The sequence below is a fragment of the Toxotes jaculatrix genome, chromosome 5 (assembly GCF_017976425.1).
Source record: "Toxotes jaculatrix isolate fToxJac2 chromosome 5, fToxJac2.pri, whole genome shotgun sequence".
NCBI classification, from domain to species: Eukaryota; Metazoa; Chordata; class Actinopteri; family Toxotidae; genus Toxotes; species Toxotes jaculatrix.
Genome location: NC_054398.1, coordinates 28,954,165 through 28,982,148, shown reverse-complemented (window position 1 = coordinate 28,982,148; position 27,984 = coordinate 28,954,165). Strand labels below are relative to the sequence as shown.

The window sequence follows — 27,984 nt, the reverse complement described above, 5'->3', positions numbered from 1 at the left end:
AATTCGCCGCACCGACACAAAAAGTAGTCCGCTTTTCGAACACATTTTCCCGTCACCTCGCTTCGCTGATCGGCCCGATTTAACCAACTTTAACAACAGCACACGCAAATATCAAACGCTTTGTCGCGGATAAACGAGCATTAGTTGGACGGGTAAGTAGTTTTTGTCCCCCTTCCTCCAGCTCCGGGGCGCAGGGATCTATGCTGTGCTGAGGCTGAGCTGAATGAGATTGAAGAAGAGTTCTTCTTGTTTTGTAGCTTCAGTTTCTCTGTTTTTACACAAATTTCACTAAAACTAAAGATAAAATACGGCAACAAAACAAAGCTCTGTGGGAAGGAGACAGCCGGGCTGTTTGTACGCTGTTATTCCACCGTGGATCGGCTTCTTATAGATATATATTTAATTAATCTAGAGGAGGACTGCTGCTGAGTAAGTGCACATTGGGGCTTTTTAATTTCATAACTTTAATTTTCTCTGTTGTCAAACTTTACCTGTCGTCTGCTGTCCGCCTGTACCGGTGTGTCGGAGGGTGTCTGTGTGCAGGTGTGTGAGCTGGCAGGCGGTGTTTGTCTGCATTCAGCGCTTCTCCGGCGTGTTTCTGTGTGTTTAGCTGCTCTGTTTCTTATTCTAGGAGTTGATATTCTGGAGGACAAGGGGCCGATATAAGTTAGACCCACCGACGCCTGCTCGGTGTCATAATTCTTGAAAGATGGCGTCTTTTGGGACTGTTCCCGTGCGGGTTTTTTTTACCTCCTCTGTCTTTTTCCCTTCGCACCGCGGCCCGCGGCGTTATTATTCATCTTCGGTGTAAGTTATCAGCGTGGCTGGCAGCGTTAGCCAGCGCAGCTAACAGGATGGTTAGCATTAGCGGCTACAGCTAACGTTATCCACTTGTTCTCGGTAACGTTTCTCAGCCTCTCACGGAGCAATGTCGGCTGAGAGGGGGTCGGTTCGGATGGTTTCACAGCCCCCAAACACACGCAGGAGCCAGATGATCCTCTAAAACATGACAGTTAGCGAGGATGTACAGAGGTAGGTCGGGCGAATGTATACGCTGAGGGTCCAGACGGCCACGGCGGGTTAATAAGGAGGTTATAAAACATTTATCTCGCCGCCGAAACAAAAAACACTTTTTCGGTGTTTCAACTCCCGCAGCAGAAACACTTAACGGCTTTCATCTTGAAAACCTCCATTTTAGCTTCATTTCTTCCTTTTCGGGCCCTCTGCAGCGGCATGCGATGCTGATGAAGTTTACCCAGACAACTTCATGTCCCACCCAGGGAGCAATTACTGCAATTAACCACCAGCCTTTACATACTGCTGGTGACCGAGTAGTAGTAGTGGTGTAGTAGTAGTGGTGGTAGTACTGGACTCGAGTTGAGTTTTTTTCAGTATTTGTACTTTGTTTCCATTTTGTGATCCTTCAACCTTCTACTCCATTTCAGAGGGAAATATTCTAGTTTTTACTCCTCTGAACTTATCTGTAAGATAGTTACTGTACAATAATTTGTTATTGTACGTCCAGCGGTAATAGCTACTGCATTAGTACAATTTTGAGGTACTCAGGGGTGAAAGAAGTATTCAGAACTGTTGGAAGTTCATCCAGGGAACTTCATGTCCAACCCAGGGAGCAATTACTGCATTTAACCACCAGCCTTCAGGTACTGCTGTACAAATAGCAGCAAGAGTACCAGTAGTGGTGGTGGAAGTAGTAACCAAACACTGGACTCAAGTACAATTTTGAGATTCTTATACTTTACATGAGTATTACCATTATCTGCTGCTTCATACTTCTACTCCATCACATTTCAGAGGAATATATTATACTTTTTACTGCACTAGATTTATCTCATACATGGAATTACTGATTACTTAACAGTACTAACAGAACTTTAATTATTTGTACTTACAAGAGTAACTGCAGTTTATAAAGGTACTACTTCAATGTCTGCAAATAAAAATCAGTGGAGGAATGTAACTAAGTAAAAGTCAAATTTATTATTATTGTTATATCAAAATAAACTTGTTGTGTCTCAGACTTCACAAAAATACAAAACAATGTACACAACCAGAGGCGGAAAATTACTGACGAGGAGCTCCAGTTTAAAAAAATGATGTCTTCTTTCTGTAAAATCTCAATATGTGAAATAACCAGTATCTACAGCTGTCAGATAAATATAAAGGAGTAAAAAATTAGGGCTTTGGTGTTGTATAAATATAAAGTAGAATAAAATGGATATATTCAAGTCCATCAGTATTAATAATCTAATATTGTAAAATATGGTAATTTATTAATTGCAGGGGCCAAATACTTTAACTTTTGATACTTGAAGTACTACTTAGCCACCGTTAGCATTAGCAAGTTTACTCACCAGTCTAGAGGAAATGTTGTGAGTTCAGCATCAAACTTCATTCCTTTACTCGTCAGGAGCTGACGAGGAGTCTCCAGTGGTGGAAAGCAAACGTTAACTCCTGCTTTGCTTCTGTCTCTGTCACCTTCTGTCTGTTCTATCACATTCAGTGGCAGAGAAAATGTATGTACAGCACCTTTAAGTAGGATTTTTAATGCTCAACCTTTACTAGAAATTTAGAATTTTTACATTCTGGTGTTTGTACTTTTACTTAAGTAAAGGTATTGAATACTTCCTCCATGACTGACTGCTGGGGGGTGGGATGGGGGCCACTGATGTGATGAGACAGTACGGGGGCTTCAGTGATGCTGTTTTTAAAAGAGCAGGTTTGTTTAAGACACCAGATCAACTGCGTGTGTACATGGCTGCAGTTTTATTTGGTTTCACTTTCTTTCTATCTGTGTGTGTGTGTGTGTGTGTGTGTGTGTGTGTATAAAGCTGCCAGCCCATTAATAGCATAGCTACTTTCACAGTCCTGTTTAGTCTAACTTGTTCCTAAATGTCTGTTTTACAAACTGGAATTGACTCTGAATTTAGGCTATACTATATATAGATTATCTAAATATAGACTCATTAGGTCAGTCTTATTCAGTAGTGTGTAGTAATTAAGTACTTACAAGTAAGTACTAATACAGTATGACTGTAACTAAGTACAGTTTGAGGTACTTGTATTGGGTAATATTTTACTGTTTCTACTAGAACTCCTGCCACAGTGAGTTAAGGGTGTCTGCCTTGCAAACAAAAGATTTAATTAATCAGTGGAGGAGGGAAACTTAGTGAAATGTCTTATTGTGTCAGGATAAACCTGTAAACTGCACAGAACCCATGGTGGAAGTACACTTATTCAACTATACTGCACTTGTACTTGAGTATTTCCATTTTTTGGTAGTTTGTACTTCTACTGTACTACGAATCAGAGTGAAATGTTTTTACTGCATTTCATTTATCTGACTGCTGAACTTACTCTCCACTTTAAGATTTTACATAAAATAACATATGAGTTCATAAAATTCAATGTAGTCAGAGATGAAACCACGTTCACCGTCTCTTTGGCTTGTGGCCGACATGTCTGTGTATTTATACTTTTACTTAAGAACAGAATCTGATTTTTTTTTTTTCTTCCAACGATGATTTTAAGAAAAAAGATGGACCTGAAAAACTAAAGCAGTTCCCAAAACTGTCCTTAACCCCCTTTATGTAATATTTATAATTATTATATAAACACTGAATAAATGGTTTACAACAGACTATAATAATATTTGTTTAACTGTAAAAAGTAGGTGAGAAAAATGTATATGAATCCTGCAAATGCACCTGTATCTTAATGTAAAACTACTAGTTTTAAAGAAGAAGAAGTTATGCCCTGTAAGTTCTGCGAAGTGTAGAAGTATCAAGAGTAAAACCGACTCACGTACCAGAAGAATGAAAGCAGTGGTGAAGAATGACCCTTTCCACAGTGTCTAATAATTGATGCATTTACCTGCAAGCAGAATCTTAATGTTAATGTTTGTGACAGCTTTGTTCACTGTTTGGTGGTTTAAACTGAGGGAACGCTTCAGATTTATTTTGTGAGCTTATTATACTTTCAAATAAGCTAAGGGCAAATCATTCTCATCAGTTCATTATCTGTTCTTACAGATATGATCTGTTCATTGTCTATTTATACAACATGAGAACTCCGTAATGGGTTGGACCACACCCGTCTTCAAACTCAGCTTCCTTTTGATTTCAGATACACACCTGCAAAGTTTGGTGACTGCATCTTACACAGCTGTGATGCTATTGTGGTGACACCTGTCCACAGATAGACAGATGGACAGAACCACATGATGACACACACAAGGTGAAAACAATACCAGCCCCAGTGCTGCAGCTGGTAAATATCCATGAAATTAGATTAAAAACAAAATCAAATCTGAAAGAACTTCCTGAAAGGAAACCAATGATTTAGTTGACAGGTTAAATAGAAACTTAATTTACAGAAAAAAATATTCTCTGTCAGATGATGGGAAGCTTAAAACCAGCCTTCATACTCAGAGAATAATGTGTATATCCTTTATTTTTAGTGTGTGAAAGTAAATAAAGGTTTGGTATTATTTTGTACAGAATCGGAGGTGGTTATTTGTTATTCTCCTACGATGAATCCATGAAAACTGAGAAATGGTTTGTTTGTTAAAAGTTGGTTTTCACTGACTGGGGTTGGAACGGTGTGTGCTTGTTGTGTTGTACAGGGCAGCACAGAGGGGTGGAGTCCAGTCCCACAGCAAGGTGGTGAGTCCTGAAACCTGACTTTGTAAAATGATAAGAAAGTGAAGTCACTACTTAATCACTGTGGTAAAGTAATAGTTACCTGTATCAGTTTAACAACAATAATGTAGTAAAATTACTTCAGACCTGTTTGGTTTAATAAAGCAGCTCAGTAGTAATGATAATAAAAAGACTGTGTGGACTCAGTTTCACTTCATGTTAAGTTAAATAGAACCTGATAAATTATAACAGAGGTTCTGTTCACCTTGTTTCACTTTAACTGTAAATAACTAAAGTTTAGTCTTATGTTTTCTGCTTTGTTTCGTTTCCAGCAGCACTTTAATGCTTCAGTTGGATGGTTTTCCTACTGCAGACGGTGTTAAGGTAAAAGTTATATAGTTATATAGTATTAATTACAGTAATAATACTCTGTATGTACTTTATTATACTAGTAATGGCATAATTATAGGTTTCATTGTTGTACTGTGTGTAATATTGCTGGTCCAGTCTAACCATAGGGCAGTGGTGATGTGGCCTGTCTTCCTGTGACCTTGTTTGACCTTGCTGGCACAGTGTTATTGTCAGCTTGACACAGGAAGTCATAAGAATGCTGTACCTCACTGTGCCTGACTTCCAGAACCCAGAGCTGCTGATTTCTGTTGAACCGACTGTTAAGCCTTTCTGTGTGTGTGTGTGTGTGTGTTCATGCAGGCTGATCGATCGGCTGGCAGACTGACTGGATCCATGATGGAATTACAGACGTTACAGGAGGCTCTGAAGGTGGAGATCCAGATCCATCAGGTAGGCTGAGTTTCCAGGACACTGGGTTACTGGGTTAGGAGAGTTAGTCCATTTAGAAAAGCTGAGTTAGTTCCCGCTGCAGACAACATTTCTTTCAGTCATTTTTATTTTGATTCCATCTTAAGACTGCGTTGCAGCTCTGATACAGCTCGGGGTCCAGTTAACCGAGGAACCGTTAACATTATCGGTGATTATCACATAATTATCTTCAGTATGTTCACAGAAGTACTCAAATGACATCAGATTACAGTGGTATGCAGAAGTTTGGGTAAAAGCACGTTTATAATATAGTTTATATATATATATATATAGTAAATAAGATTCCTGCAGCAAACACACATTAAACACGAGCTTCTCTTCAAATGCTGATGTTACTTTTTATTCCAGAAATTTGAAAGAAGAAAAAGTTAAAGTGTAATTGTGACGCATTCAAAAGTTTGACGTCTAAGTCACAGTTGAAGAAAGGCTCATTTTAATGTGTGTTTGCTGCAGGAGTTATTTCTGTTCACTTCAAAAATCAGCTAATGTGGATTTTGACCAAACTCCTGTCTATGACTATACGCTGTAATGTACCGTATAATGACCGCACAAGCTCAGAGAACACAGTGTGAGATGTTTACATGACTTTCTCTTTTGTTTTGAAGTATAAACATCCATCAGAGTTTCTGTAAAATGCTGCAGAGTCCTCGGCCTCTGTGACCCGAGCGCCTTGCTTGTGGCTCGTGGCGTCTGCACTCGGCTGTCGTTATACATCCGCTCTACTTTTCCTCGAGTAGTTTGCATCTCTGAAGCATGAAGTTTGATTGAGATTGGATATAAATCCCTGTATTTTTGGCAGTTGACTTCTCTTGTTTGTACAGCCATGGAAAAAATTATTTGACCACCCTCTTCAATGTCTTGGTCATTTTAATGCCTGGTACACCTAAAGGTACATTTGTTTGGACAAATACAATAACAACAAAAATAGCTCATAAGAGTTTAATTTAAGAACTGATATCTAGCCATCTTCCATGGTTTTCTTGATTGTATCCAAAACACTTAAATTCTTACATCAATAGCTATGGCATTGTACTGCCAAGAACAGTGCTTTTAGGCATTCCATGTTGTCTTTTCTGTCTGTTTTAGTCACATGATACACACAGGAGTTAGTACTTGATTGCATAACCTTTGGTTTTGATGACTGCAGCCATGCGGCTTGGCATGCTCTCCACCAGCTTCTGACATTGTTCTGCTATCACAGCAGCCCATTCCTGTTGCAGAAATTCAAACAAATTTTCTCTGTTTTTGGGCTTGTGGTTCTCCATTTTGAGTTTGATGATTTTCCACAGGTTTTCATTTGGATTTAGAGCTGGTGACTGAGCAGGTGAAGGCATGGTTTTAATGTTCTGGTTCTCCATCCAGGCTTTAACTGACCTTGCCGTGTGACAAGGGGCGTTGTCTTGTTGGAAAATCATTTGAGGCAGGAAAGAGTTTTCCAGCTGATGGAAGAAGACTGTTTTCAAGAGTAGCCCTGTACGTGACATGGTTCATTCGCCCTTCACACAATTGTATTTGCCCTGTTCCACCCATACTGAAACAACCCCAGATCATCAATGATCCACCCCCATGTTTTACTGTAGGGGCAAGACAGTCTGGTTTGTAGGCTTCTCCAAGCTTCCTCCTAAGCAGTAAGTTGGCTGGAGTGGGCATCAGCTCAAAATTGGATTCATCACTGAAGAGAACCTTAGCCCAATCATCAACAGTCGAATCCTTGTGATCCCCAGTAAAGCGTAACCGGGCCTTCCTCCGCCTTTCGTTGATGAACGGCTTCTTCCGTGCCCTGTGTGACTTCAGACCAGCTTCAAAAAGTTTGTTTCGAACTGTCCTTGCCGAACAAGTCACATTTCTCGACAGTGCCCACTCATTTGTAAGGTCCATGGAGATCTGACGACGATTCCTGACACAGGAACAGATGAGTGCACGGTCATCTCGTGGGGTAGAAAGATCTTTCCTGCCTCGACCAGCTAGCAATTTGGTAGTACCATGTTCGGTTTGTTTTTTCTTGGTGTAATGAACGGCTGTCTTGGAGATCTTCAGTTTTTTGGCTACCTGTCTCTTACTCAGGCCAATTTCCAGCAGTGCCAGCATGGCTGCCTTTGTGGCTTCACATAATTCTTTTGTTTTAGGCATTATGTGAGAGCTGACAACTTCTGAGTTGTGCTACGCCTTGAATGTAAGCAGGAAACCACTCTCGGCCTTTGCATGTGCAGTGCTGCTTATGACATGAAATGGCCTCTTATATACCCTGGGAATACAATTAAGCTTAAGCATGTCAAATAGGAGATAAAGTACTATGTAATCAGCTGCATTTTTTTTGTCGTGTTCATTGTATTCTTCAGGTAATATACGTTTAGTGGTACCAGGCATTAAAATGAACACGAAATTGAAGAAAACAAGGGTGATCTAATAATTTTTTCCATGACTGTAGTTTCTCCTCCTGCTCTGTGTGATCACAAGTTCTTGTTCTGTTCTCAGACACTGAACCAGTATCAAATACTGATTTAATTGCGGGTCATAAATACTTGTAGTTAAAGAGTCATTCACAAGCTGCTGAGCTGATCACACCATTATTTCATCACTGTGACGACAAAATCAACATGAATACAGCTTCATGACGACAGCAGCTTTAAGGAGTGATCAGCTACATGAATGATCACAGAGAAAGGTAGCAGCAACAGAAGGTTGTCCTCTTAAAGTACATCTACAACACTTCTCATACCATCCAAACGAGCTGCAAACTGCTTGTAAGACACAAAACACAGGAGCAGAATGACTCTGAAAGATATTATAAATGTGGCTGCAGAATAACAGATGTTCCGTTTCCTGTGGACTCTGAAACCTGTAAGGTTGTTGATGGAGAGACCACGGAGCATGGAGTTAATCAGCCAGATCACTGTGACTGCAGCGGTCTGAGCTGAGTCCTGGAGGTGGACGTTCCTGCTCTGATACAGCATCTGCATTCTTTGCCTTTCTTCTTTTCTTCTTCTTTACTTTCTTCATGGACATTTTCTGACACATGAAAAATGATGTGTTATTTCACCTAATTCATTCAGATATTGAAATAAATGCAAAAACTCTGTCCATAAGCTGAGTGTTGTTTTTCCTCCTGACTGAACCTGTGCAGTCATCTGGGTGTAGTTCTTAGAGGTGACCAGTAGGTGTCACTGGTATTTGTCCTTTCCTGACTTTCTCTCGTCTTCTTCTACAGAAACTGGTTGCACAGATGAAGCAGGACCCTCAGGTAAACCCTTCAGATGTTTTTGTGTCTCAAGTTGTATTAATGGCTGTAGATTCCCATGATCACCACTGTGAGTTTACTACAGTTTACATGGAAGGATCACGCTCATCACATTCATCATGTTCCTCATGTCGACAGACTGATGCATGAAGATGTTTCAGAGTTTCACATGTTTGGTTTGACTCAGACCAACTGGCTCTTGTTTTCAGAACGCAGATCTGAAGAAGCAGCTCCATGAACTTCAAGCAAAGATCACAGCTCTCAGTGAGAAGCAGGTACATTATTTCCCCATGTTTTACACACACGCACACACACTCTCACAGCTGGTTTTCAGGGTGTTTCGCTAAATGAGGCACTCAGCAGATATCTGTGCAGGAGGGAAGCAGTTTCAGAGTTTAAATGGTGGGTTCAGAGGAAAGTTTCACATAAAGCAACACTGACATGTCCATATGAATACGCTACATGGACACGCTTACAACAGTTTCAGTATAAGTGATGGAGGACAAACTCTACAGTCCTTACTCTGTGACAGAAGGATAATCTAGAGATAATGCGAGGCTTCAGCAGTGTTCACACATCAGGAGGGTACTGATCATCATCATCATCATCATCACCCAACTGATGGATCTTTTGGAGCTGAAATGATCAGTTGGGTAATCGATAAGTCAGCCTTTTTGATAATCAGTTCATGATTTCAGTCAGTTTTCAGGCCATTCTTTGTGATATCAGATGAAAGAAATCTCTGGGTCTTTGTCCAGAACAAAACGTTTAAAAAAGTCAAATCAGGCTCCGTGAAAAGATCATTTGAAACATGCAGAGACCCTGATTTTGACACAGGAAGACTGTTTGACTTTGCCTCCCATCACTTGCAGTGAGGTTGGGATGTCTCTGTGGTCAGCAGGAACAAAGGGAACAGTTAAGTTGAGTAATAATGGTTTAATGTGCATATGGGCATTGACCTGAAGAAGCACAGAGCGGACCAGTTAACCACACAGTGTTTGTGTTCACACCACCTGAACGTCTTTCTTTCATCACGTCTAAAGACTCTTTCTAGGTCTTTGTTGTTGCCTGTGTGTTTTTTTGTCTTGTGTTTTTATTTTTAACCACTTTCAGCGTGCCTCCTATTTTTATCTCCTGCCTGCATATTGTCTGTATTTGTTTTCATGTCCTGCTGTAAAACGGTTTGTAGGTGCTGATTTCAGATGAGCGTAGAATTAGAACAGCAAGTTGTAGAATAGAGTGAGTCCCTTTTAGAGCTACTGTTCAGGCACTTGTGTGTTTTCTAAGGTGAGCGGATGGACGTGTTTGTGTCTGAATGTGGTTTTGATGTTTGTTACAATATGTTTGGCAGTTTATCAGGAAAAATAGAAAGCTGGGTTTGGGTTTGTGCACACAGGCTACTGACACAATGACAAACTGTTCCAGGTGTGACACCAGATTACACTGACACAGTGTCTGACCTGCCTGGTGATGTTAGCATGCAGATGAAAGCAGGAGAGTCATGTTAATGGTTGGATGCCTTCATCACTGGGAGTTCCTGCAGTTAAAATGGTGAAAAGTTGCTGCAGCTCAGAAATGTAAAAACATGAACCAGAATTATGGGGGTTGGCATCAGACTCAGGGCTCAATCTCAGGGGAATAGTTCAGCTTTTTTGGAAGCACTCACATTTGTGTTCTCTCTGAGAGCTAAATGTTTAGTCAAGACACGGTTAGGTTAGGTTAGCTAAGCATATAGAGTGGAAACAGAGGGAAACATGTAGCCCTGGCTGTGTCCAGAGTTCGGAAACTCACCTGGCAGCGGCTCTAAAGCTCACTGATTAACACGTTATCCCTCATTTGTTTCATCTGTAATAATGGGACAGCAGTCTCTGCAGTGACTGTCTGTGTCCATACCACAGCCCCATCACAGTCTGTCTGAGCACTTAGTCTACAAAAACATCTACATACTGAAAATGCCTTTGTTAAGATGACTTATTTTTGTTTTCTAAGATTCTGAAGCAGCTTCACCACCACCCTCAGTTTATTTTAAGCAGCTCCTTCAGTTTCTTGGTGCTTTGCATTTTGGGACAGCAGTCTCCAACAGCAGCAACATCACAGTCACAGATTGAACGGATTCAGTAACTGGACAGAGACCAAAATCAAAACCTGACTTCGCCAACTAAATGTAGTCACCTGTTCTGCAGCTGGAGAGACTGAGCTGCTGAATAATCTACTGATGGCTCAGAAACATCTCCTAAAATTAGGAATTTTACATTTTCTATCTCTGTATGAGTAAAACAAATGAGACAGTGTGTTAATTAGTGAGCTTTAGAAGTGTTGGTCTGTGTGTGTCTCAGTTCAGACAGGCTACAGGTTTGGCCCTGCGTCTGGTCAAACCAGGTTCATGTCTGGATAACAGACATGAACCTGGTAACATTAAAATCCCACTAACTTCAAGTATCATTGAAAATATTTTGGGTTTTTTTTTTAAAAAAACTACAATCCTTTGATTAAAACAACATTTAGTTGATGTGAATTGTTGTTGATCATTGGTGCATTCAAACTAGCAGGGAAACTGGGCATGAAGGCTTTGGTCTGACAGATAGCAGAGCTGTGTCGAAACATGCAGCCTCCCCGTTCATTTCAGTGAGACCACTGCGTCGGCATTGCAGAAACTCCAAGAGTTTATCTTTCAGTGCTGTAAAAACCAAGTCTGAGCTTTGACATGGAGGAAAAAATGGTAACAACAGTGAAAACTGGAAAACCCCTGCACACAGCGTCTTCTTGTCTGACAAGCCTTTAAATCTGTGACTGTATTATTCAAACTGGACTCCTTGGTTAGTATTTCATTTTAGGTACCTGTGGGAATACCCACACACACACACACACACCAGTGCAGCCCCATCCATTTAGTTTGAGGCCGAGCTTTTCCCAGTCTGACCACAGACTATGAAGAAACCTTGTCAACATCAGGTGTGCGACCGTGAACTAACACTTCTCAGTAGCTGTCGACCTTCAGGGCTTTCTGGTGTTCTCGTTCTCACCACAGTCGCTCAGGAAATCTGTCAGTTAAACCTCCACATGTCCGAGCTGCTGACGCCCTTCTGGGTCCTCAGTCCAAGGTGCAGTACTCCTGGCTGGTCCTCACCTGTTCAGAGGTCTGACACCTCCAGGTTTTACCACCAGGGGGAAGTGGCACTTAGAGGACTAACAAGGTGGTAAATACCAGTGTTCCAGATTTGTGACACTTCACTTCAACACAAACTAATAGTCGACATTTTCATTCATATATCATATATGAATATATTCATATATATTAAATTTCTCCACCATAATGTTTGTCAGTGACTAACAGCCTATGTATGGTGATTAAAACTGTAATACAGAACAATCAGTGGAATTAGAGACTAAACTAGAGACTAAATGAAAAATCAAGTTGTTGTTTATTTGACTTGACTCACTATCAACAGAATTACGTGGATGTCATCAAGCTGAAAGTGAAACCTGCTGCTGAACATTTTCATCTATAAATCTTCATCAGATTGTTCATTTTTCCTGAGAGCCTACACACTTTGACCGTGACTCAGTTCTTTCTCCACAACCTGTGCAGAGGTAAAAACTTTCTGGAGGACGTGCTAAAACATGGTGTTTGTAAATGTAAATGAGACCATGGAGAAATTTTTCTGGGGACAAGTCTCAACTGGTCAAATAGCTGCAGACTGTTAAACTGCTACAGCCCCAGCTGAGGAAGTTGTCTGCTTTTTTAAAAAAAAAAACCCTTTCTTTGAGTAATTCTTGGAGATGAAAATATGTACTTCCTCTGAATACCTGCATCTGTCAGTCTGTTACTGTAACTTCAAAGAGCCATTTATCTCTTTCCAAATTTCAATGAATACTGGTGCAGTGTTGGACTAGTTAGAGCAGAGATACAGATAATCTCAGGCAGTGGTTTTCAAACTGAGGGACAGATGAAGGGTGTGTGGAGAGAGACGGTAGTTGGGAGGTGAAAGGGACAGGTGCATGCAGGTGTTATTCAAAACGACAGGAAGGTAGTTACTGTAGTCAGCAGCTGGCGCAGCAGCAGATGCCGTGACACACAGATGATAGAGGGAGGAACTTTAAAACCTTCCCATAGTCATGACTCCGAGCCATATCTCAACACACAGACCTGAGAGACATGTATTTAAATTGAGCGACTGACTTCCTGAGGATGTTATCTGCAATTAAATGTTAAAAAACAGAAAAAAATACTCCTTGTAACTCCAGAACTTCATTGAGAATCCGGCTGTTTTTAAGTCTCCTTCAGTATCACAGTGATCCAGTGAGAGCTGTCTGTGCATCCATGGGCTCACTGCAGACAGGAGCTGATAACAGCTGATTCAGCTCCTGTTAATGGGACGGTCTGACTGAATGGAGACAGATATAGGAGCAGGGTTCAATTTGTAGCTCACATCTGACTCACTGCACTGAATCCATAGCAGCATTATACTTACTGTTTACATACCCCAAAGCATTATGGGACTGTAGTTCTAAATGGTAGCTCTAGATTTATGTGAGGGGAGATTTGCTAAAAGGTCAGTTTACCCATATCTCCAAATGAACACATTTTTCCACCTTAGTCTGGTGATGTTCATCATACAGGTTTGTAGGTTTATCAGCCACTAACATTTCTGCTGCCACTGCAGAACAATAGAGGTGAGTATGTTTTAGCTTGTGCTGCTCACAACATTGAAACTGAGAAATGAAAAATCCACATTTCTTTCCTTAAATCATTTCACCATGGACACTTTTCACTGCTTTAACCTTAAGAAAGCAGTTTCCTGTTGAAAATGATTGTCAGTGTTGTTGATTCCAAACCACAGAACCAATGTGATGCTTATTGTTTCCAATAAAAAAAAAAAGGGCTGTTTAGTTTTCCAAATGTTTTTTTCAGTGCTTTGAGCCCTGTAGACTATGCTGGGACTGTGGCACAAATCTCAAATAAAACTTAATTACCTGCATGTGGAGATACCAGCAGAGGTTAAACTGAAAGCGTGTTTTTTTTTTTTTTGTGTGTGTGTGTTTTGTGTGAACTGCTCCTTTAAAACACTAGTTTATAAGAGCAGTCATGGATTAGTAGACTAATCCTGTGTGATAAAAGGTCCCTCAGCAGAAGTTATGAGCAGATAAAGTTGTGCACATTATTAACTACAGGCTGCAGGTCAAACTGCTCTCTGAAAGCAGAACCGGGGCACTTCGCCGTCTGCCTTTTCTCCTCAGACCTTTTTATGATTGTGTGTCCCTGCATTAAGTTGCTGCTTGAGAGTCAAGTGTTGCTAAGCAACAGATGGGTTTTATCTTTTGATTGTGAATTCATACGTCAGCTCCAGCTCTGTGTGTGCGCGCTGATTGTCGGTGTGACCTTCTGTACTCTACATTACAGTGTGAACCGTGTCCTGTTGCCTCTTGTTATTATCTCTCCAGTCTCATGAGGAGCTAGTATGGTGGTGCATAGCAGCCAATCAGATCAGAGCAGGGCTGAGTGTTACAGCTGCAACAATTATTGATTATTGACCTTTTCAGAGGAATCACTGATGAGTATCTCCTGCTGTTGGTGCGTCGGGCGCTCAGTGCTGCTTCCTCCCTCACTTTGTTTGTCGTCTGAAAACAGCTGATGCAGCAGTTCTCACCACTTAATCCTTCAAAATATAGATTTGTCAGTGCTGCAGTGTTTGGGAACGTGTTCATGTAGAAACATGTTGGACTGGATTTACCGCACCAGACCTGCCCCTGAATAAAAATTCTGATTTTTTTTGTTGTTTATTGCTGAATGAAAATGTATTAAAGTCACAGTACATTTGAAATATGACACAGAGGTGGTGGCAAATTTTAAATATCTGCACACTTACAAACAAGCAGCAAAAAGGTTTAAAGCATGTTGGTGATTCAATTCAGTTCAGTTTTATTTATATAGCACCAGATCATAACAGAAGTTATCTCATGGCACTTTCCATATAGAGCAGGTCTGGACCATATTCTTTATAATATTGATGATGTTCTCTGTTTTTTTTCTTGTCATCAAATCCAGCGTTTAGACTCAAACCATCGCTGTCTTCAGTTAGCATGTCTGTGATATGTCTGATGCCTCTGAGCCACAGAGCTCCACTGTCTCCTAGAGCCACTAAAACCTGTGTGATCACACACACTTGATTAAAAGTGATCAGTGATCTGCTGTTTTATAAAATTACTGAGTCGTTTTAAAACTGAAACTTAACATCTGTGAGCTGTTTTTAAAGATTTATGTCTTGAGGAGGAACCAATGGGCTCAGAGCTGAGAGCCACAGACTGAGGAGGGAGGTCAGATATGACAGCTGCAGCCTGTGTGTGTGTTGTACATGTATATAAAAATACTCTGCGGTTTATTCTCTGTATCTGGTTCAGAAGGAAGTCTAAATCTGTTTTGGTCAGTGTCGTGTTTGCATCACTGGCTGTGTGTTTTTCTGTTCATGTTGCGTATCTATGTGTGGAAATGTGTAGAGCTACTACAGTTTCTTCATCAATCAACTAGATGATCAAAAGAACTGCCTACTATTTTTTTAATTGATTAATCATTGAAGTCATTTTTCAGTTAAAAATACAAACGTCTGATGGTTTCAGGTTCTCAGATGTGAGAATTTGCTGCTTTTCTTCAGCTTTCATTACAGTGGATTAAAGGTTTGGGTTCTGCTCAGAATGAATAAGACATTTGATGACGTCAGGTGTGCTGCAGGATATCACTGATGTTTTATGGGCCATAGGATCAGTCAAATAATCTGAGCTGCAGTTATTATTTTGAGTTTTTCAGTGAAACTGAAAAAAAACATTTTAGTAATTTATGGGAAAATGTCAGTGTTGGTCTTAGTTTGTCTTTGTTTAAGCTCCTCTCTCCTCTGCTCCCTCAGAAAAAGGTGGTGGAGCAGCTGAGGAAGGAGCTGTTGGTGAAGCAGGAGCCAGAGGCCAAGCTGCAGCTGCAGGTCCAAACTCCTCCAGTAGGTGGCGACATCAAGCCGACCAACCTGCTGCAGAGCCAGCAGATACCTGGAGGACTGCAGCAGGTAGGAACACACACACACACACACACACGTAATTTAAATTAAAAAGCATAATGAATCAAAGAACAGGAGTTGAATTTCAACACAAAACAATGTAATTGAGACCAAGTACATTTATATTCCACTGTTGTGAACTGGATTTAATACTTAATGTTTTACATTCGAAGAATTACTTTGGTTTGCTTCATGTAGTTAACTGTTCACGTGAATAGGATGTATTTTTATATATGAAAAGAAAAATAGTTAGAAGAGGCCAGTTAATCCAGAACAACAGAAGTGATGCTAGCAGAGTTATAATGGAAATATTTACTGACTGGAAATGTAAGCAACACTAAATTAAAACAGGTTCCACCACACAAGCCAGTTCTCACGCAGGGTAGAAGTTACTAAATATGTAAACCCACTAACTGCAATTGTAACCGTTGTGTATCGAACAACCAGCTGACAAAAAGTGCAGAGAAGAAGAATATATAAAAACACCCGTCTTTTACTGTAAAACAGAAAATGTCAAACCCTTCAGCTGTAAAGTCACGTTTCTGAGTCCAGTTCAGCAGTTACATGACAGACAGCCACACATACAGCCATTTCTTATCAAACTGCATTCTGGGAAACGTAGGAGATTCATAACTGAAGTAGAAGTAGGAAGGGCAGACTTCAGGTCAGTAACAGGTCAGTTACAGGTAAAGTCAGAGCGACAGAACCAGAGTTTTTACATCCACCTGCTCCCTCTGCTCCGTCTCATGGGCCAAATTCTCCCTCATCAGACGCTGACAGTCACGCCAGTCCTCACCACGAAGACTCTACCTCTGGTGCTGAAAGCTGCCGCCACGCCCACCCTGCCTGGCTCCGTCCTGCCGCAACGCCCGCCCACTGTCGCTATGGTAACCACAGCTATCACCAAACCCGACTCACAGAACGCCCCCATCAACCTGCAGGTGGCCAGCAAGCTGACCAATCAGAGCTCGGAGCCTGTGCGACTGGTATCCAAGAACACCATGGTGGTAAGACCTTCCGGTTCCCACCGCTGTCCAGTCATGTGTCATCGCCTTCCTCTAATGTGACTTATTGGACAGTGATCTGTGTTGTGACCTGTAGAGCTGAGGAGAGCCTCTGGATGTAGACGAGGCCTGTGTGGGTGTCTGCCTTCAGGGGGGTTAGAGAATTAAAAGTGTCCCTGTTCTAAGTGAAGGATGTTTCTCTAATCACATGGCAAGTGCTGGAGCGGGCTGTGGTGTGAGTGGTGGCCTTGTAGCAGCTTTCTAACCAGTCATACTGTCCCGTGGGTCCAGTTCATCTCCTGACCATCCTGGAGGACTGGTAAAGGTTTGAGGCAGATGCTGTTGATGTTTGGGATTTTTTTCAGGGATAAATTGATGAATGAATTAATTTAACGTTTGTGAGAGGCTGCTGCACCTATTGTGTGAAAATCCTAATGCAAGATTCACAGTGCTGTGTGTTTGCGATTTAGCCAGTAGAACCACGTCCTAGCAGGCTCAGTTAAAGCTCAGGTTCACAGCACCACACGAAGTTATGTGAGTGAAACAACATGACAACATGAACATTTCAGCAGACTGAAGAACTGTGCATTAGTCATCAAGATAACTACACAGAGCACAGTCTCACACATGGCAAAACCACACTTTTTAAGCCTTATTTAGCTGATGCTAGACAGGCCGAATCAGTACAGACAAAATATCCATCCTGCACCTTTCACAGTAATTATATCCCCATCGCTGTTAGCTGACAGTCAGAGGAACAAGCCTAGTAAAGGCCTTAAACCTTGTTGATGTCCCTGTTTTGGTGTCATTGCTAAAACAAATGTTCGTAGTCTGAAGCAGAAAAGCTGCAGGTCTACAGCTTCTCCCAGCCTCTGTTGGTGTGCACAGACGTTTGGTTGATGTGTTGTCAAAGCAAAACCAGAACCTGTCCTTTAGACACTGGAGATGTAAACAGACAACAGTGGACATGTCAGTGTAACAGCAGCACAGATCCACAATCTGCTGTGGTTTTGTCTCAGGTGCAGGCCACCACCACCACCGCCCAGCCAATCAAAGTTCCTCAGTTTGTCCCTCCTCCTAGACTGACGCCTCGACCCACATTTCAGCCACAGGTGCGTCCCTGTAAGACCCGCCTCCAAACCCTAACCCCCTCAGATCAGTGTGTGTGGCCCACCCGAGTTGACTCGCTCACTCTCCAGCAGAGGGCAGGAGTGCACCAAAGCAAACACTCATGCCTTGCTCCGTGGCACTAAAACATTGTTTGCTCTGTGCTGCCTCTATTCATCTTTTCTCCTCTCGTTGTGCTTTTTTTTTTTCATTTTAACTGACCTGTGAACAGGTTTTTTTTAATGGTTTTCTGCCTGTGTATGTATGGGTGTGTGTGTGTGTGTGTGTGTGTGTGTGTGTGTGTTTTTACCTTCTGTGGTGAGAGCTTGTTTTCCTGCAGCTTCTTGGTATTTTGTGTTCCTGGCTGTTGGTGTGTTTTAACCCTTGAAGTGGAAGAATGTCGATGATGTTTACCCGAGTGATGCCACTGGGAGCTCTGGCTGGTTTTATGGTTGTACCAGTAGCAGTGGCTGTGGTACTGGTAACACCAAGCAGCAGTCGCAATAAAAGCATTAGTAGTCAAGTTAGTTTTATTTATATCTCCCAAAATCATATATCACAGATTTGCCTTAAAGAGCTTCATACAACACGGGTCATCACAAACACGACAGGCTTTGAGGGACTGTAGTTGTAGTATTAGTAGTAGTAGTAGCATATGTTGTGTTAGATATATTTTAGTAAATGAAAAATAAGATTAAGTAATTGGTGCATGAGTTGTTTTCATTATAAATGATCATTATTAGCTGCTGTTATGAGTCCAAACATTTTCAAAACATGGGACGGAGGAGCCACATCACTGCCAAGGACATTTTGTTATAACATACATGACATGTTGGTGTAGTATCATGATATATAGCAACAGTAGGAGTATTTGTATCGGTGTTAAAAGCAGTAACAGTAGTACAAGGAGTACTGTAGTGAGCAGTGGCAGGAGTAGTTATAGTGGTAAGTAATTAAAACTATTTATAGAGTAAACCAGAAAACCAGTTTACACTTACAGTTACTAAAAGTATTACTGCTGTTATTATTATTATTGTTGTTACTAGTAGTAGTATTAGTAGACTGGGTCTGGCTGAGGCAGAGCTCCACAGTGGTCTTACTCAGCAGTGTCAGTTCACTCTTGTTCTGTTTTCTAATTGGTTGTCTTTTGTCACCAGGTCAGGCCTAAACCGGCCACGCCCACCAACATCCCCATAGCCCCGGCCCCTCCCCCGCCCATGATGGCGGCCCCCCAGCTGCTCCAGAGGCCTGTCATGTTGGCCACCAAGCTGTCGTCCTCGCTGCCCTCGGCGGCTCCCATCCACCAGGTCCGCATCGTGAACGGACAGCCCTGCAGTAAGACTGGCTCCACCCCGCTTACGGGCATCGTCATCACCACGCCTGTCTGTGCCACACCAACCCGCCTCGCGAGCCCTGCCCAAGCACCCAACCCCACCCCCACCCCCATCCCCACCCCGACTCCTACCCAGCCAATCCAGATCAGCAGCCTGACCACTGAGCCCAAGGTAAGAGTCTGACACTGTACAAAGAACTTAGAGATGTCCCAGTGTTTTACCAGGACATTTTTTAGGCTATAACTTTAAAATGATAAAAATAGTTGAATAATCTTCAGTAAGCTTGAAGAAAAATGTCTTTTTATGCCTGCAGCATCCTTTATGGCCTCTGAGAGAAAAAATGAGTAAAAGTCTGTGAAGAATGGAATCGAGTGATTGTCTGAAACTCTCGTTTCCCGGTTCAGCTCTGATATTTGCAGCCCTGCTCAGTTTTTATCAAACAAACAGAAGGAGACAGTGACTTTGTTGGGGACTATTTTCAGCAGCAGATTAATCCACATTTGGTGCTGTAGCGTAGTAGTGTGTGTGTGTGTGTGTGTCTGACTGAGTCAATGTGTTGATGGTGATGAAGGATCATGTGACCCAGTGTAACAGTGTGGATCACAGACCTGTTGACAGACAGTCAGTGGTAGTCTAAACGTAACAAGATGTGATGACAAGAAGAAGAACAGAACATCAGAACGTTTGCTGCTGCGGTCATTAAAATTCAGTTTGAAGTGCGAGATGTTTAAAAGTTGTCACTACCTCTGCGGGTGTGTGTGTGTGTGTGTTTAGTGTGCAGTGAAAGTGTAACAGTTCTAACTGAAGCACCATCCAGCGTCACAGCAGCTGAAGCCGTGTTATCAACAGCACATTAACAGGGAACAGCGCGTCGGCTACGATTAGTCAATTAATCAATTAGTCGATGAGTGGAAACTAAATCAGCAGCAGATTGACTTACGGATGGTTTTTTGTCATTTTTTAAACAGAATGTCAAACATTAGCTGGTTCTTCTGCCACACATGATGACACACTGAAGAGCTTTGAGTTTACACTTTCACTTTCTCTCTCGCTAAAACATTTTATCTTGCAGTTTTTTATGTGAGGAAGGCTGATGGGACAGAGAGGATAATGAAATCCTCCTTTACAGGACTAAATTAGACAAAAATCCAACATGTGCATGTTTGATGTTTTAGCTAAAAATGAATTGGAAACGTCTGTACAGAGGTAATTACAGAGTTCTCATTGAGCTTTGTAATTTCTCTGTGATTTAATATTGTAAGTTCTTCATACTTAAAGCTGCCATTGTCTTCTTCCCCCCAGCAGACTGTTAAATCTGGAGGTGGAGCCGAGCAGAAGGCCGTTGTCAGCCTTCCCTCCTCCTCCACTCCTCCGTTGTCTCCAGCTCCCAGACCCAAGAAAGAGGAGAACCCAGAGGTACGAGGTGCAGAGTGAGGACTGACACATGATGGGTCCAGTATGTTGTCACTGACTGGTTCTGATGGTAAAACGGTTTTTATTTTTCTCCTGTAGAAACTGGCCTTCATGGTGTCTTTGGGGCTTGTAACACATGACCACTTGGAAGGTGAGTGGTGGCTGGAGGATCCTCCGTGTTCTGAAGCTGTGCACATCTAAGTTTCTGCATTAAAGCTTTGACTTTTAATTTACAGAAATTCAGAGCAAAAGACAGGAGCGAAAGAGGAGAACGACAGCCAACCCGGTGTACAGCGGAGCCGTGTTCGAACCCGAGGTACTAAATACACGCTGAAAATCCAGACTGTCCATGCTCGGTGTCTTTGTCTCAGACCCACTCTTCCAGTAGTTTGAGAAAAATGCTCAGCGAGTGGAGGAGTTCAGAGTGAAGAGGCTGATATAAATAATAATAATCACAACCAAGCAGCTTTGCCACATCAGGCCAGGCTGGCTGCGTGATACGATGTGGAAAACGATAATCTGGATATGCCACACTGTTCAGGTAGGATACTGATAAACCAGCACAGGTGCCTGAAACCTGCCAGTGATGCCCAAACGCTTCCTGTGATAATGCAAATACAACGAATCCTGAACAAGCAGAAATTCTGTCATGGATTCTGAAACTCAGGGATCATTTCTGGCCGTTTGCACACACTTCCGAAACTTTGAGGTTGTTCTGTACAAATAGGTCGTAGCCTGGTTTTCAGAGCACTTTGAGAATCATTTGAAGTTGATTTGTGGTTTTGATGAAAATTGATTGTAGAAAGTAGATTTGTGAAATGCCATGAACCACAAAAGTTAATTAGGATAAACAATCTGTCCTGGAGATATTTGCTTTTATGAAAACGCTGACTCAGATCCATCGATTCGCCTCCACTGTCGGCACCTTTGGATCAGATCCTGATCCTGATCCTGGTCACATCCTGAGGAGAGAAAAACTCTTTCAACTGGTTTGAGTTGATTTAACAAAACCAGAGAAAGAACAAATAATGTTTCTGTGATTGGTTTGGTCACATGCTCCTCTCTATATCACAGCACTTCGACATTCACCCACATATTCACCTTTGTTTTCCAACTCATTGTGTCACATTTGGTGTGTTTCTGTGTGTGGTTTCAAACAAAACATTATTAAATTGTCTGACATTAATGGAGTCGCTCAGGCATCACAGGAGTATGTCATTAACACGGTTTTCCCATTTTTCTTACAGAGGAAAAAGAGCGCAGTGAGTTACCTGAACAGCCCTCTGCACCAGGGGACCAGGAAGAGAGGTCCGTATGAACTACTGGTCTACAGGTCATTGACGGCTGTAGAGACTAGTACAGAGTCAGTAGAAACTGAATCAGATAGCTTGAGTAAATCCAAAATAAAATAGATCGGAAATCAGAAAAGACCACTGAAATAGGGAAAGTTGTGTTAAAGCTGGTGGAATCTCAGCAGTAGAAACTGTAGAATAGAGATTAATCTCTTGCTCAGTACTAATAACAAGCTGTAAAACAAGTCTTTCCTCCTTCTGCTGCTTCCTGTTTCCTGTCGCTTCAGTCAGGTTTTATGTGTAAAGCCAGATTTATGCTTGTTTGTCAGATCGCTGCAGAGGCTCTGACAGGCTCAACAAACCACCTCAAAAACATAAATACACATCCGAGATTTGGAGATGCAACAGGGAGTGTGATGTTTCAGCTTGGGCTGCTTGTAGAGACCGAAGATAATGAAAAGAACAGAGATCCGAGTCAAAGAAAAGCTCGGTTTAACCTTTTCTTCTTCAGTAATCCAGGTTTATATTTGTGATGAAGCAAAGCTTGTCCCCAGCGAGATCCTCGCTCCCTCTCACAAAGTGAATGAAAGAATGTAAACGTGATTACTCAGGGTACATGTGCTCAGCAGAGGGCATGTCCTGATCAACACATCTGTTCAGGTGTATTCCACATCTGTTCAGGTGTATTCCACATAGTTTAAGAGCATAAAGACACACAAACAGTTACTTCAATAACAGAAGATTTTTTGGTCAGTTGAAAGAACATTAACCAAGAACTTTCACAATCACTTAATAGTTGAAGTCGCTGATGAACATGCAGACCACTTGTCTGATCTCTTTTAGGCCAGAACTAGGGGTGTGCCCAATTCATAGATTAATCGTGACACTTGACGATTCAGAATCGATTCATAAATGTTCAAAAATCGTTTTTTTTTTAAATAATGAAACGGCTGCCTTTTCAGCTCTGTCTTCGTCAGCGAAAAAACTGCGAAACTCGACGCAAACTGCTCAGCTCTGTACTGAGGGGTTAGCGCCGAGTGTTCCATATTCTGTCAACACTCCGTTGACTGGAAACGTAAGAATACGCGCAGTGACCACATAGTGTCCAAAATCCATATGAGAAACAATCTGACTGACATGCACATACAATAAGATTTAAAAGGATTACTTTCTGGACATGTAAATCAAGATATCAGATTGTAATAGAAGTGGAAATATTGTCAATTTCCTTTCCCGTTTTTTTTCTTTTCTTTTTTAACAGATTTTTTAATTTACATGTTCATAATAAAATAATCAAATCAGAATCATGTCAGTACAGCCACACAATATATATTTTTATTTTAGTATTATTATTATTATTATTATTGTTTTTAATCTACATCGATAAATGAAACAGAAGTTTAGAAGTACATGTGCAAGCTAATGTTTTTTTCTTCTTTTATCAGAGGAGTCGAAAACTAATACTTTTTTGTGGATGTTGTCTTCATTAATAGATGCAAATACTCAACTCAGTTAATTTCTATTTAATTTGTGTACGTTTTAGTCATTTATATTAAAAACACACTGTTTTTGAGTAGAACAAACAGAATTTGGGAAAAAATAGAACAGAATTTCCATCTCCTAATTTTAGGAGATGGACCTCAGTCCAAGAGATGGCGGCGTGTAATGTGTCACAGCGTGCAGTTCACACGTCGGGTTTAAAAGCGACAGTGTGGAGACATTTTGTTTAAAAGAAGTTTTAGATTTTCTAAATGCTGGGAAATTGCTGAAGTTAATAATAAAGAAAAGATAGAGAGATAAACGTGTTTTACCTCAATGAATGGATATTTTAAAATATACATTATTTTACAAGTAACTACAGAGTGAGAAAAGAAACACATTCTATCTGGGGAAAAAAAAATAGATAATCGGTGAATCGTCGAATCGTAGCACTGTGAATCGTAATCGAATCGAATCGTGAGGTGACTTAGATGGCACACCCCTAGTCTGAACACTGCTCAGTTACATTAAATTGAACATTTTAATGTGAAGATTTCTGTAAATCGAATCTGTTTTTGGTTTGCTTCACGTCACTATTTTTGACATTTGATAGATGAATCATTAAATCTAAAAATCAGCTTCTTGATGAAATGAGGATAATCATTAGGTGCAGCCCTGGCTGAACAACAGTACCCTCAGTCTGGTTGTTTTTATCCTGTGGACCACCTCAGTGAAGAAGTATAAATCTGGTTCTACATTCACACCTGGTGTCTTCTCTGGAATAGATGAAATGTTCTGAAGCTGAAGATATGAGATAATGATATGAGAGAGGTTTGTGATTGAGGCCTGTCTTTTCCTGCAGTTTTATAGTTTTAATTTGGACAATGGGAAGTCTCTCTGGTTTTCATTTTACTGGTAACACAACTGTAGGGAATAACAAGACTAACATGAATTGGTTTTTATAATATCACACCTCAAAATACTAAAATAAATTTGTAGGAGCTTCCACTTCCTTTGTTATCCCGTTCTTAATGACTAATCCAAGAGGTTTAACATGTAACACTGAACAATTCCTGCACAACTTCCATTTCGGCATTTTATCAAGAGAAAAGGCACAAATGTGAAATCGTGTAACTCCTAGTGTCAGATTTTAGCACATCAGTGGCCTGAATGAAGCGGAGGTGGTCGTCATCAAAGGGCTGCAGCCACTGTTGCGCACCCTGAGGTCCCGAGGGGAGACGTAGAGATGGAGTCAGTCTCTCCTGAAGATTCTCGTAGCGTTGACCTCAGTGGTTCACGTGAAAAGTACAGACCTGGTACAGGTCCTGGTTACAGACCTGGTACAGGTCCTGCTATAGGTCCCAGTGCAGGTCCTGGTCACAGCCTATAAAACATGAAAGCTGAGGTGTGTTAACATCTGACACGAGTCCATTTGTTGTGCGCTTCATAGACGACTGCGGTAGGTTTGTACTCGTGCTCGGCTTCAGCTTGCATGGAGCTGGTCTCCTGCACTAACACTGCTGTCTGTGCTTCTGACTCCTCCTCTTCCTCCTCTTCCTCCCTTACCGCTCCCCTGTCTCATGCTAGCCAACGAAGACTCCCTTTCCAAGGTATGTCATACAGACTGTTTGTTTTTGTTTTTCCCCCCTCTCCATCTTTCTTTTTTCTTTGTTTTCCGTCTTTGTTGTCTGTCTCATTTCACCCAGGTCGCCCACCCAAATACAGCAGCGTCCCGGAGCTGGGCAGCCTCACCCCGACCTCCCCCTCCAGCCCCGTCCATCCCCTCCCCCTGCCCAGCCCCAGCTCTGGGGATGTAAGTAACGATGGGGGAGACGGACAGTTCAGAGGGTTGGACACCCCGTCACACACAATCCTATTGGCCCAGTAGCTCTGTCAGTCATTTGCACCCTGAGACCTCCACAAACACGTCCATTAGTTTGTTGTGTCCATGTGATAATCATCAGTCATCAGTTGATTTTTACTTTGATTCAGCCTTACAAAGTGAACAGTGCCCTGTAGCCCAGAGCATCCATTAATAACTACTACTCAGAACTCATCCTAACCCCCCAAATGTGAAGTAACTCTTCTGTGGGCTCAGTAAATTAACACACCATGTCCATTAGACATCGAAACAAGGCCAACTTTAAACCAAACCAGATCACGGTGCCTCCCCCTGCCTTGCCTCTCCACAGATGGTTGGTGGGGCTGAGTTGAGCGGGGAAACTGATTGGTCCAATTCTTCCTCACAGGGAGACATCCATGAGGATTTCTGCACTGTGTGCAGACGCAGTGGCCAGTTGCTCATGTGCGACACGTGTTCTCGTGTTTATCACCTGGACTGCCTGGATCCACCCCTGAAAACCATTCCTAAAGGCATGTGGATCTGTCCAAAATGTCAAGATCAGGTAACCGCAGCAGCCGAGACTGATCCTGAGACAGGGGGAAGGGGGTACCGCAGTCCAGAGAAGGGCCAATCAGGGCCAGTAGCTGTACTTGACTGTAAAATCTGCTTCTGCTGATCGGCCTTCTGCCACACAATGTCCTGAACTTTAGGACTGTTCAATCCTTTGTAAGCATACACATAATGCAGTATTGTTTTTTTGTGCTTCTGTCTCATTCATTGTGTCAGTAAAGATTGGCATCTCACATCCATCCACCCCATTGCTTGTCCCTTTTCAGCCTCACCGCAGGGTGGTGGCTAAATTTGTCTTCCTTAAATCTTTTCTAAATCTCAGCCTCTTTGACAACTCAGAGCTTTTCTCTCCAGATCCTGAAAAAAGAAGAAGCCATTCCCTGGCCTGGTACCCTGGCTATTGTTCATTCCTACATTGCTTACAAAGAAGGTGACAGCAGATTTCTTTTCTCCTCTTGAACATCTGCTCGGACAAATGTGTGAGACGAACTGTGAGATGAACTGTTGTGTTTAATCGTTCTGTCTTTCAGCTAAAGAAGAGGAGAAACAGAAACTGATGAAGTGGAGTTCTGAACTGAAACTGGAAAGGGAGCAGCTGGAACAGAGAGTCAAACAGCTCAGCAACTCCATAACAGTAAGAGACACCAGCGTACAGCTCAGCAGCACAGACACAATAAGAGGTCACTGACCAGGACGTTCCCTACGTCCCTACCTGACTACGTTGTTCCATAAAAACAGCTGCAGAATAAATCTGTGTCTTCAACCAAAATAAAATGGATTAAACTTCCTCTTGTTTGTTAGCTGTGAGTATCTTTGATCAGTAGGAAGAAAACACATAAATATACAGGAGCAGTTCTTTAAATGATTTTATAAGTAAGAGAACATGGTACGGTCGACACTTCAAAGGGATTCAGATTCACCAAAAGTTTCTTGAGGTCCAGATGTTGCCAGTGATTTGACACACCGCTGTTCGTTGATGAAGAACATATTGGTCCAAAATCTGGAGACACAGGAGCTTGAGGAGAATAATCCCTGAATTGTTTTTGGTTGTTTCCTGTAACAATCACAGTATCTGGGGTCTTAGTATTAAATCTAACCCTGTCGTCCTTCTTCTATCAGAAATGCATGGAGACCAAAAACACCATCCTGGCTCGTCAGAAGGAGATGCAGCTTTCCTTGGACAAAGTCAAGCACCTGATTCGCCTCATCCAAGCCTTCAATTTCAACCAAGCTCTCGCAGAGACAGAGGATAAAGACGTCAGTGCCAGAGTCCAGGACGGTGCTGAAGGTGCACTCAGTCCTGAAGCTGCACCAGAAGCCAACTCTGTAGACAATGTGAAGGCTACGAGCTCCTCAGCAAACAGCAACACTGAGGGAAATGACAAACAAGAGCAGCATGGAGCCGCAGGCAGCAACCAGACAGCAGCAGCAGGAGGAGAAGACACCGAAGGCCAACCTGTCCTGGAAGACAGCTCAGTCCTAGCAGCAGAAAACAGGCCCGGCATAGAGGCAGGGGGTAAGGCCAGGCCTGGTGTAGGGGCGGGAGGAGGGGGTAACACAGGGACTGGTCTACAGGCAGAGGTCGTAGCCAAGCCTGAGACAGCTCCAGTGGTCGACATTCCCACTGCCTCACCAGTCGAGACTGTCGCCACCACCAACGGTACGGCCGAGCCAGCCTGCCCTGACCACAGCCCCGCAGGAGACTGTGCCTCCAACGCCACCACCAACTCTGAGAACAAGATGGCTGCCGTTAACCCTCCAGAGACAGCGGTGGAGAAGAAACAGGAGGAGATCACTGACAGTGACGGCAGAAACACCAACAACAGCAAAACCTCAGAACCCTCCCAGCATTCTTTGCCAGCTCTTGTCAGCAGTTTGGACAATAAAAAGTAATGCTATGTCTCATGAGTTGCGGGAATTCAAACATATATATTAAAAAAAAAAAAGACTTTTGCTTGCACCGTACGGTGCCCTGAAGTTGCCAATCTGTATAAATGTTGTTTGTTTGCATTGTATTGTCAGACTGTGTCAATGGTAGATATACAGCCCAAGTCACGTGGCTCTGGGAAGGCATAGGCTGTTCACCCACAGAGCTGGGGTACAGGAAGGCCTACGCACCAGTGTCATCATGCCAATTAGTGATAGATGTCAGTGGTGGGAATG

The 27,984-nt window shown here is 42.1% G+C and overlaps 1 protein-coding gene across 6 annotated transcripts; it reads left to right on the top strand.

Annotated features, from left to right (window-relative positions):
* Nucleotides 1–225: 225 nt before the first annotated feature.
* Nucleotides 226–27,798, top strand: phf21ab (PHD finger protein 21Ab). 6 transcript variants are annotated; one of them, XM_041039344.1, is made up of 20 exons: nucleotides 226–429; nucleotides 4,144–4,254; nucleotides 4,643–4,682; nucleotides 4,991–5,042; nucleotides 5,370–5,459; nucleotides 8,707–8,739; nucleotides 8,946–9,011; nucleotides 15,636–15,788; nucleotides 16,550–16,786; nucleotides 17,803–17,895; nucleotides 19,048–19,395; nucleotides 20,527–20,640; nucleotides 20,737–20,788; nucleotides 20,874–20,953; nucleotides 21,885–21,945; nucleotides 25,115–25,221; nucleotides 25,658–25,813; nucleotides 26,176–26,251; nucleotides 26,352–26,455; nucleotides 26,941–27,798. In XM_041039344.1, the coding sequence occupies exons 4-20, from the start codon at nucleotides 5,001–5,003 to the stop codon at nucleotides 27,712–27,714; spliced, it is 2,586 nt and encodes an 861-aa protein (XP_040895278.1). In that variant the 5' UTR covers nucleotides 226–429; nucleotides 4,144–4,254; nucleotides 4,643–4,682; nucleotides 4,991–5,000; the 3' UTR covers nucleotides 27,715–27,798. The 6 variants fall into 6 exon arrangements, with proteins under 6 accessions (XP_040895278.1, XP_040895279.1, XP_040895281.1 ...); XM_041039345.1 differs by lacking the exon at nucleotides 4,144–4,254 and having other exon boundaries at nucleotides 4,994–5,042; XM_041039347.1 differs by lacking the exon at nucleotides 4,144–4,254 and having other exon boundaries at nucleotides 15,636–15,722.
* The last annotated feature ends 186 nt before the right edge of the window (nucleotides 27,799–27,984 follow it).

What these genes read in the sequence shown, in the direction of transcription:
- phf21ab (XM_041039345.1), top strand. Translation starts at nt 5,001, where the DNA reads ATGCTTCAGTTGGATGGTTTTCCTACTGCAGACGGTGTTAAG. An exon ending in TATCCAAGAACACCATGGTG is followed by an intron (nt 16,787 to 17,802) that starts GTAAGACCTTCC and finishes GTTTTGTCTCAG; the next exon opens with GTGCAGGCCACCACCACCAC. An exon ending in GCCTGACCACTGAGCCCAAG is followed by an intron (nt 19,396 to 20,526) that starts GTAAGAGTCTGA and finishes TCTTCCCCCCAG; the next exon opens with CAGACTGTTAAATCTGGAGG.